This window comes from Achroia grisella, unplaced genomic scaffold, assembly GCF_030625045.1.
Source record: "Achroia grisella isolate CSIRO2021 unplaced genomic scaffold, CSIRO_AGI_Agris_v1 utg204, whole genome shotgun sequence".
Classification (NCBI taxonomy): Eukaryota; Metazoa; Arthropoda; class Insecta; order Lepidoptera; family Pyralidae; genus Achroia; species Achroia grisella.
In genome coordinates, this window is record NW_026712703.1 from 303,523 (window position 1) to 314,272 (window position 10,750).

Sequence of the window (10,750 nt, forward strand, 5' to 3'; positions counted from 1 at the left end):
TTTTAGATCTCAATGTCGTCAGGTATATAGAATATTTGTCTTTTTTATGTAACTGGAATTGCAAATAATCTGACGCCCAATTAATGGAAATTTTGTATGCAAAATGAGTGGTACCTTATAACGTCATAATTTCAACGTGTGTTGAAATTAGTGACATTCTTAAAGCGTTGCTATTGATGAGGACTGAGGAGTCATGTCTCAATACCGCTTAATTTCACTACTGTAGTTTATACCGATTATTACCATTAATATATTAAAAATTTTAATATGTAAAAATATCAATATCTATTTTTTGGTAAATACCAAAAAATAGACATAGATTTTTTTTTGATGTCTGTCTCTAAGTCAATGAGTATTGTCAAGTTTGTATTACGTCAGTTATGTTTGGAGCGTCTAATTTGTTTTGCAATATTTAACACAGCACCAGGTAAGTGTTTAAGATCATTATTCGTGTACCTTACAAACGATACGGTTATCCTGTAAGATGAGCCGTATTCCGAGATTGTTTAATTCTAATGAAGTGTCGAAAAAATGTATAAGAAATAATAAAGTAATCATATTAAGGTTGTGGATATATAGTCTAGCATTAATTCATTTAGTTGTCATGACATTCAAGTTATTAAACATAAACTTTAGTGAAGCTGCGGATCCGACATTGTGGCCATATCAGCAATACAGATGGAAATTCATTACGTCATGGTTCAATGTAAGTAGAAATGCATCTATTTTTATGTTTCATTCAAGTGTCACCTTAAATGGAATTGATAAATATTAATAATGTATAGTAGTAAAATAATCGTGCATCATAAAATAAAACGGCCTATAAATGTGTAACTTTTATGTATTTTATTTTGCAAATTATTTGTATTTTTGATTTGAGTTAAATTATAAATATTTTTAATATTCTAATATTAATTTTCTTTTATTTTGACGATATTGTCTATTACTATGAATATTATATATATTTGATTTTGTTGGATTTATATTTTTTTAATTTCTTATTTTTTATATATATTAGTGACATGTATGGTTTATTTTGTCTTTTGGTTTAACTGAAATATAAAATTAATGCTAATATTGATCACAGTTCTTAACAATGGGATACCTACCAGCATGTATTTATTGTGATTGGCGAGCACTGAACGGTGAAGCTGACCAGCGCCACGTTAAAGTACTTAATCAAGTTCGATTTATATGTTTCACCAGCATACTGCTTCCGACTACTGCCGTAAGTGTATATGTAGATAAATAGCTGTTTACAAACAACAGTTTATTACAATGTTTTGGACCAGTGTTTTCCAACGTGGGGCCCACGCCCCATAGATTTGATTGTTAAAGGAAGGTGGGGCAATGCTCTTTATAAAAATTATATGGAAAGTGAATTTCAATTTTTATTATACCGTTTTAATTTTTTTTATCAATTTCCTAGTGATATTTCTTTCGGGGGCTGTTAAAGATTTTAAAAAAGGCTAAGGTGGGGCATGGTACTAAAAAGTTTGGAAAACACTGTTTTAAACTAAGAGTGCTCTAATGTTTTTTGTGTAGAAATAGCATTTGAGGCTAATGTTCCCTTTAAAATAGTAACCATATTTTGTGGTATATAAAGTTTGATTTTGATTTGATGTACAATATAATATCTAAATATATATAACTCAAAGGTGACTGACATAGTTATCTATCAACACACGTAAGATTTTGTACTTACGTAAATAAACATACAATGATGCATCAGCATTCAATATACCCAAGATTCGCAAAAGGAAGCTAAGGGTACGGTATATAAATATACAATGATGAATGAAAAATATATAAATAAACTAAAAGAAAACTTGAATTGCAATTGTATAACAAACCGCTTGGCAAAAGACCTGGTATCTAATGATAGATCCTCCTTTTATTATAAGAAGTTAAGTAAGTACCAGTGTTGTAAGAATAGCAATATACTATGTGTTATAAGCTGCAGTAGGTATGCATTGTGAAAAGATTGTACAAGAGACTAGACAAGACGACGACTTTTAGTTGTACATATTACAGGGAGTCAATTAGAAGCGGGTGGTTCAGGACTAATATAAAATGACAAATCCAAAGTTTTGTCCGAGACTTCAGATATTTGCTGGTACAAACTTAATTTGATTTTATAGATACATATGTATATGTACTTATGTTAACTTCTTCCAACTTTGCTTTTCGTATAATAGATTAATAATAAATAATAATAAATACGCTTGAACAATTAACACAGCGCCATCTAGTCACACGGTAATCAGAACTTGTGTTAAGGATACTAGACAACTGATATGATATATACTTTGATATTTTTTTTATAAATACATACCTAACATACATAGAAAACCCCAAACCGATATAATCAATCATACTCATATATACAAATATGTATACCGTGCGAGGAATCGATCCCGCGACCATTGGATATAAAGCGGTGTGCTAAAACACTAGACCACCGACGCCGTCAAATATATAAAATATAGATATAACTCTATACCAGTGGTTCCCAATTCATTTTTGCTGCGTACCATTTCAAAAAACACCTCAAACATCGCGTACCCCTTATTGTAGCAATCACACTAATATTATAAATGTGAAAGTTTGTGAGTATGTTTATTTTACTGATAGCCGCACGTACCTCTTGATACAACTTTACGTACGCCTAGGGGTACGCGTACCACTAATTGGGAAACATCGCTCTATACCAAGGTAATTGTATGCCCATGGTAATACTAGGGTGAATTTTTCTTGCTAAGCATAGACGGGTACCGGTAGAATGATAATGGGTTGTTATGATATTTATCTGTGAAGATGCGGGATGTGCAAGCATGTTAGGAGTTTCGCAAATTATTTGCAGTTACCGTCACCTGTTTCAGCTTCATACAGTTAACTTTATATTAGAGTCTCATATACGTTGGTAATGTTGGACTATATGTGATAGGGTCCCAGCTGTTACAAAGTTCCTAACCTTCTTATATATATTTGATTAAATAATCGGAATGAGTAATTACATAAAAGAATTGCGAACAAAATAGCTGTAATATTTCAATATTTTAGGGTTTACTGATTGTGGCTTCAGGTGTGTCCGATAGGTTTAGAACTCAGCGCTTTGTCCTTGATTGCTCTTATCGTAGCGATATCTTAAAATTATCCAAAACTCTAAATTGTAAACAAGAGCAAATATTTTATAAATTATTATAATTTAGACTAACAAATGAGAGCTGACAAAATCCTAAACGTAGTTACATACGTAAGTACCTACGTCTGTTTAAATATATACATATAATAAAAATATGATTGAATCGCTGTCTATATATGGAAGATAGTCGAGAAAATCGGGACATTATTAATTTAATAAAACCCAAAACAATATTATTTAGAAGTTTTGTCTTTAAGTTTGCGCGTATTAATTTAAGAAATAGATTAACCGGAGTGAATTCGGTGGTACTAAAATAGTGTAGTAAGTTTTATTTACAATTTATTCAAATTGGTTCACAAACAAAGAAGTTATAGAGTTACGAATTCTCTGATTATTTATAATCAAATTTGGGATTTAAAGTTACTTTTGACCTATACAAATACAAGAATAAAAGTATATAGTCTAATACATCGTCTATAGACAGTGAATTCCATAAAAAAGAACATATGGTATTATACTTCGTATGTATGTATGTATGTGTGTGTAAATTATAATAATAGTGCATAAAACTGTAGAATAACAATTAAACATGTTCATTGATATTAAATAAGCATTGTTTTGTTTATTGCACGTACATACATGTACGACATGCATTTTATTATTTGTTCATTTATGTGTTTGTCGCTAGTTATATTAGCTTCATGTCCTCGATGGTCTAGCGGTTTAGCAAACCGCCTTACTTCTGATGGTCGCGGTTTCGATTACTGGCACCGTACAAATATTTATATTCATGAGTATGGTAGTTTGTATTCATCAAGGTATTTTTTTATCTATCTTACATAAGTATTTACAAAAAATTGTAAATACATATTTGTAGCACAACCTCTACTTAAATTGGGATTTCTTATGAATGATAATGGAAGGGGGCACCAGTGGAGAATGATAAGATATGCATGAGGACAGGTCACTTAGGCCATCGTGGTAACTTCACCATGAATTTATCACGCTGGTTTCTATCATGGACCACGTGGAGATCAACTTGACGTGGTGCATTGCTAGCAACGGGGTTATTATAATAATCCTCGTCGCTTCCATGGCGCAGTGTGAATTGTCCTGGTTTATTATTATTATTATTATCATAATCCAGAATATACAGACTTGGGGTCTAGGAGTTGTATTCACTGTTGCTTTCTCATAACAGTGCTGATAGTTACCAGCAGTTTATTCAACTACTAGCACTACATTGTTCAACGAAAAATCACGACACAATCCAGTCACGCTAGTTGAATAAACTGCTATCAACACTGTTATGAGAAAGCAACTGTGGATACAACATGTCGACATTAACATCGCTGTTACTTCAATCAGCTCGTGACTTCTGCTAATGCAATCTATACGAAACGTTGAGAGAGGTAAATAACTTTATTTACCTAGGATTATTCGTGTTAGAAACCTGTTTAACTATACCAACAACGTATACTAAATGTGAAAGATTAAAAAATAAGCTTATTAAGTTTTGAGTCCATACATTTTATTAGCTTTTACTCGCTTCGTCATTTGACTTCGTCTGTACAAACCATTATCCCCTATGTCATCGTACCCCAGTTATTTTTTTAACACATAACTTAGTCCTCGTCGTCGTTTTCCTAGTACCTACAGTCAATTTTCATGTCAAAACTTTCAAGCGTTTAGTCGTTGAAAACGTAAAAAATAAATAGGCAGTCAGACGGTTTGACTCACTTTATTTCATAGTCTGTTAAATAGAGTGCATCATTTTTACTCCCTGTTTCTGGTATATTCGGTAGAATAGGTATCCTTATGTATAAATATAATATGACGACGAACCGTATGTCGTTTAAAAGTAAATGGGTAACAGACATCGTAACAACAACATTCATGTATATAGTAGTATAATAAAAGTTCAGAGACACAAATTCGTTTACATTTTTTGTTATAAATCTATCGTAATAATTTACATATTACCTAATATATAAACGTTGTAATTATCAGATATGTCATGAGGGATATACCATCATTTATTATTTGAAATATATATTTCTCATGCTGTATCGTCTAACAACGGTGCACTCCACGACTGAACTAGAATAGCAGACAGTAGGGTGAAATGGCGAGCTGTGGTAAGGCGGATGACATCTGCCTCTCACTCTACTACACAATGACCACGACACTTCTGTCAAGAGCGTTCCGAATAAGAAGAGGAATCACCTAACAAAAGAAATTGACATTCAATTTTATGCACGTAAACTGCACCTCGTTTATAGTATTTCAGTAGGTTTAAATAATACAGTACCACAATACCATAACTACCCACTGATATTACATTACATTCGTTTCGTCTGTTCTCATAAGAGAATATTAGTTAAGCGGTTTGGTATTGAAACGACGTGAGTTTATAACACTAAATAAATGTATTTTTCTACGTTTCTATGCTTTATATATATATACATATAAATAAAATTTTAGTGTCTATTTGTAACATTGAAATAACTGTTTTTTATTATATGCTTATGAATATAAATACAGTACATACACCAAAATAACATTATTTTTCAATTTTTGTCTGTCCGTCTGTTTGTTTCGGCTAATCTCTGATATGGCTGAACCTATTTTAACGGGACTTTTTGGCAGGTAGCTGATGTAATAACGAGTAACTTACGCTATTTTTATTTTAGAAAAATAAAGTTAAATTCCACGCAGACGAAGTCACGGGGTAAGCTAGTTCTTTAATATAAATCAGTATCGACAACATACTTATGACCTTAAAGTTAATTGAAATAAAAATCAAGTAAACAAATATTAAATAACGAAACGGGTCGACTAACTAGCAAAAGCTACTGAAATAGCTTAAATATTACTCTTCCTAATGTAGACGCCATTTACGGAAGTCATTATGAAATATGACTAATGTGAAATCTCTGTCATCGTTTTAGTGGTGAAATTTTTTTAATTTTTTTTTATAATAATATAATATAACAATTATACTACTATATTTTCAAGATACCTAAATCTGTAAGAAAAAATCGTTTTTATAAATTCAAAAAGAATAAGAATCGAGGTTTATGTAATCTTGATTATTATTCTTCAAGGAACTTGCATAGCTTTTAATGATTATTTAGAATTCTAAATTCTGTATTATAAATTCCAAATGCAAAATAGTAAATATTTCATATAGGATATTTTTGTCTCCTATGGACGTAATTTTTAATTCTTATTTTTACAAATCACCTGATGGTAAATGACTACCGCCACTCTTAAGCACCCGCAACATCAGCGTAATTGCTTTATTTGAAAGGTTTCAAAATTGCAGGAAGTTTAGTAACATTACCATTATATTTATAAATATATATCGTTTTTTCAAGTTATTGTATTATATAATTAATTCGATTGAAATGGTATTTTTGTTACAGTTTGCAGATATATTATTTTGGCGGCTTTGGAATAAAAATCGAGAATTAGTCGCACCTACAGCTGTTGACATTCTCGTACCCGTCTGGACACAGCACTGTATGCATACAGTATCTCTAATTTTTGTCGTACTAGACCTAATACTCGTACCCAGGAAGCGTCCGGACAATCTGTTACATGGCCTAATACCGCTGTTCATATTTCTTGGAGCTTACTTAATTACGTAAGTTATATCTTTTAAATTGGTAATTATTTTTGTTAAAGACAATTAATTAACTTTTCGCACCATACAATTTAATGGTGTTCAGTTTAGATTACATTAACATTCACATTAGTATATTTAACTTAAACTTATTTCGCGGCACCGCCTTCGTGAAGTCTGGTACAAAGTATTATAAGTATATTTACCAAATCTACTTTTGAATTAAATTTTATTTATATCCTTATATCCTGTTTAAGCTAATTTTAAGAAATCATGACAATAGTATTTCGTTTTGCAGGGGTTCCGAGTCCCGATAGCACAACAGTTAGGCCCGGGGGTCTTTGGTCCGTGTTTTCCCAAATTGCACGTTAGGAATTAGTTTATTCTATTAGGGCTACAGCGCTAAAGTTTATAGACAAATAAAGAGTTAGCTGTTTGTATATAAGTATCTATTAATGTACAATGGACTAGCGAACCGTCACGATTTTTCCCATGTTAAACTATATTGATGGTATGTCGATTACATAAAAAAACTATAAGGAGTTATTTTAAAAATAGATTTCAATTTTGAACAGTATTTCGAATCATACGATAGTCTAGTTCTATCTGTCTAATCTAATTCGTGTAAGAATATATTAATAACGTCTAATTATACATTTGCCTGCCCAAATACTAGTATTGAAATTATTATTTTTGCGGAGCTTAACTTACAGTTGTGTATAAGTGATAATCGCCACCTATATGCATAAACAGCATTACAGACATCACGTTATTATGTGATCACTCATGTTTTTGGAGTACTAAGACGTCTTCTATCTTGTAACTTCACTACTTTACCCTACCTTACAACCGAACTTTTGAAGTAAGCTACTTGGTCTTTATTTAAAGTCTAAACTACATGAGACTGAGGTATTTGCGTTGACGACTTTTTACAAAGTCTATATCGGTGTACAAGTACATATTAACTTAAATTTATGAACAAGGATAATTCGATACTAGGTGTATTTACTAATATATTAGTAGTCGATAAATTCCATTTGGTTAACCCATTTGGGTTTTATTCCATAAAGTGAATTACCAAATAGATTTGACCTGTTACGAAGTTAGATATTGATGTTTTTGTTGTGTCATAATAATATAAGCGAAAATTACAAGATACACATAAAAAATAAATAACAAAGATGTCAGTGTTTGTATTAGCTATAAATATGGTAACTATAATAATAAAAAAACACAACTATTACCTCTATTCACTATTGATCTTGCTTGGCTGTAACCTTGAAATAGAATGAAATAATAATATGATTTTTTCGAAACTTGCCAAGGGTTCGGCAACTACAACAACATAATTAAAATGAAGGAATTAATAATATTATCACCTACTTTATCAGACTGCCTGCCATTCTATCAACTCGTTGTAACTTTTAAAGATTCTTCATTTGATTCTTCATAAGATTTACAACAAATAAAATCTGTTTACATACTCGTAACTCTTCAAATATTAAGCGTTTTAATGAACCTTGAACAACTGAGTACTTATAAATAAAGAAAACGAGCATCATCTCATATGAACTAATGAAAAAGATAGACAAATGTGCTGACAGCAATCTTTTCTTAGCCGAGTGATGATAAAACGGAAAAGAATTGGATGATTTGCATATTTTTTTCCACTTGAATCTTATTACACCTAAATCTTAAAGGGATTATCTTTAGGAGAAGTTAGTTCCTTTAAGGAGCAGTTTTTCCTGTCTTAATTTATATATTTCCCCCATAAAGTATTCACAATATACGCGTTCTAGTGTTTGAGTGGTCGCTTATACTATGAATTTTATACGGACACAGCAGAATGGAATAACTTGGGTCTTATTCCATTCTACTGTGTCCGTATAAAATTCATTCATTTCATTTAAAATTGTCATGAATGCGAACATAGTCCTGTAAATTATAGCCTAAAACAATAATGTAAGGTTATTAATGAATCAGTGCAATCTCTGACATAGGACGTAACAATAATAGGTATGGAATCAAAGGTGACAATTCACATGTGGGATGGGTGTATTAATTTTGTGGATTTAATGATTAATGGCCAATTTGACACCACTCCTAATTTATTTCCTTTAGGTGATTCGCAGCATATTTGCAATGCCGACTTAAAATTGCAAAATGACTATTTGTAATATATATACTAACTCAGAATTTCGAGTAACAAATACATAGATGAAGAAATAAACAATAAAATACTATGAATTGAATTGAATCGCTTACTAAATCCAGTTCAAGAATTAAAATCTTGATCAATTTGAGATGCAATGTTTTATGTGCGTGAACATTAAATCAAGTATACCAGGAAAATATTTGCTTAGATTAAAGAATATATCTGCATTTGTGCGTATATTATTGTGATAAACGCGACACAGATAACCATCAGTTTTGTATTTATTATTTGCTATTAGGTACACTTTGTAGTTTGTTAGTCGACTCGTTAGAAGTTCGTATTTTCACATGTGAGAAATAAAAATTAACAATATCTAAAGCTCAGACAGTCTAAATTTTTTTAGTTGTTTACTTAAATAATTTTAGTATATCGATTAGTTTATTGAAACTTGCGTGTCAACATATTATTATGTTTTTATTTTATTATTTTGTCATCAGGTGTCTAAACTGCGTCTTCAACGAAGAGTACGTCTATCCAGTTCTCAAGGTGCTAAGTCCCTTCAAGCTATTATTATTAATGTTCTTTGTGTTTCTAGAAAATAGTTTTTATTATACTTGTCAGTGGTTTATCAATGATATGATTTGGGGTAAGACTGATCTCGCTAGGTCTACAAAATTGCATACTACGTCCCGACTTTCAGAGTCCATACGTCCTGTCACAAAGAAACATCATACAAGACGACATATATCTCGACTTTTCTATGGTGCATAAATTTAATTACATTTAGTCCCCTAGTTGTCGGAAGCTTTTAATTCTCACTATGTATATATGGAACAATGTTATTCTAGTATTCATTCTCATTACTTGAATTAACTAAACTACTTATATAAAAAAATGAACGATTGTAAATTTAATAATATGTATTATTATATTCTAACAGTTACACGTTATTTACGTTACTTTTTGATATACAACTTTCTTCATGTCAAATCTGAATAAATCCTTTCAACCTTTTAGTCTGAAAACTGAACATATAGACTGAAAGCCACATTTTTCACTAGTAGAGTATGTAGAAAAGCTGATCCCTTGTTATATTTGGAAGACAGCTACAGTGTGCTAGTTGGACTTAGTTTAAAAATATACCACATTTGTGAAGTCTAACATCCATCAATAAATGCATAGCAGTGAAGATCAGTGTTTGGTTATGCATATAACATTTCAACCAACTGCTCTAGTGTTATTACAGGATTTTACAAAGTCTAGGATTAAGGATAATAAATACTAATTAAAAATAACACAAACCACCGAACATTCCGTTTGAATATTTGAAAAGTATAACTTAAGAATGTAATTTCTTAAATTTTATAGATTTTTATCATTATCTTAATTTATATAATTTTAATACTTTTGGTTTATAAAATTTGTAACAAATAATGTAAACACGGCGTTATTAGTAATTAAGAATATAAATGATTATAGAATGTTGCCATTGCCATTTCCTTCACTATCCTATGATCAGGTTATACTGTAAGTTTTTGTTATTAAACAATTTTATAATATTTGTTTCTTTTTTATTATGCATTGAAATAAATGTACCGATTTGGTGTTTAGCATTTTCATTAATATTTTGTATTAAAAAGTATAGATTAGTGTAAGCCAATGAACAGTTTCGGTATTTACTATCTGTAAAGTTGCATCCGAACTGTTACAATTTAATTAATACTGCAAACAACGTAACCAAAATATTCATATTGCTTTGTGGTTATGCTTTGAAGGCTATATTGAAATATCTCTCAACTATTGTATTCCAGTCATTGTTCTT

The 10,750-nt window shown here is 30.7% G+C and overlaps 1 protein-coding gene across 1 annotated transcript; it reads left to right on the forward strand.

Annotated features, from left to right (window-relative positions):
• The first annotated feature begins 484 nt into the window (after nucleotides 1-484).
• LOC131842017 (androgen-dependent TFPI-regulating protein-like) lies at nucleotides 485-9,699 on the forward strand. The gene is made up of 4 exons (XM_059190449.1): nucleotides 485-706; nucleotides 1,088-1,228; nucleotides 6,574-6,794; nucleotides 9,426-9,699. The coding sequence occupies exons 1-4, from the start codon at nucleotides 485-487 to the stop codon at nucleotides 9,697-9,699; spliced, it is 858 nt and encodes a 285-aa protein (XP_059046432.1).
• The last annotated feature ends 1,051 nt before the right edge of the window (nucleotides 9,700-10,750 follow it).

Excerpts from the sequence above, each read along its gene's own strand:
- LOC131842017 (XM_059190449.1), top strand. The coding sequence starts at position 485 with ATGAGCCGTATTCCGAGATTGTTTAATTCTAATGAAGTGTCGAAAAAA. Across the intron at positions 707-1,087 it reads TCATTACGTCATGGTTCAAT|TTCTTAACAATGGGATACCT; the intron begins GTAAGTAGAAAT and ends TATTGATCACAG. Across the intron at positions 6,795-9,425 it reads CTTGGAGCTTACTTAATTAC|GTGTCTAAACTGCGTCTTCA; the intron begins GTAAGTTATATC and ends TTTTGTCATCAG.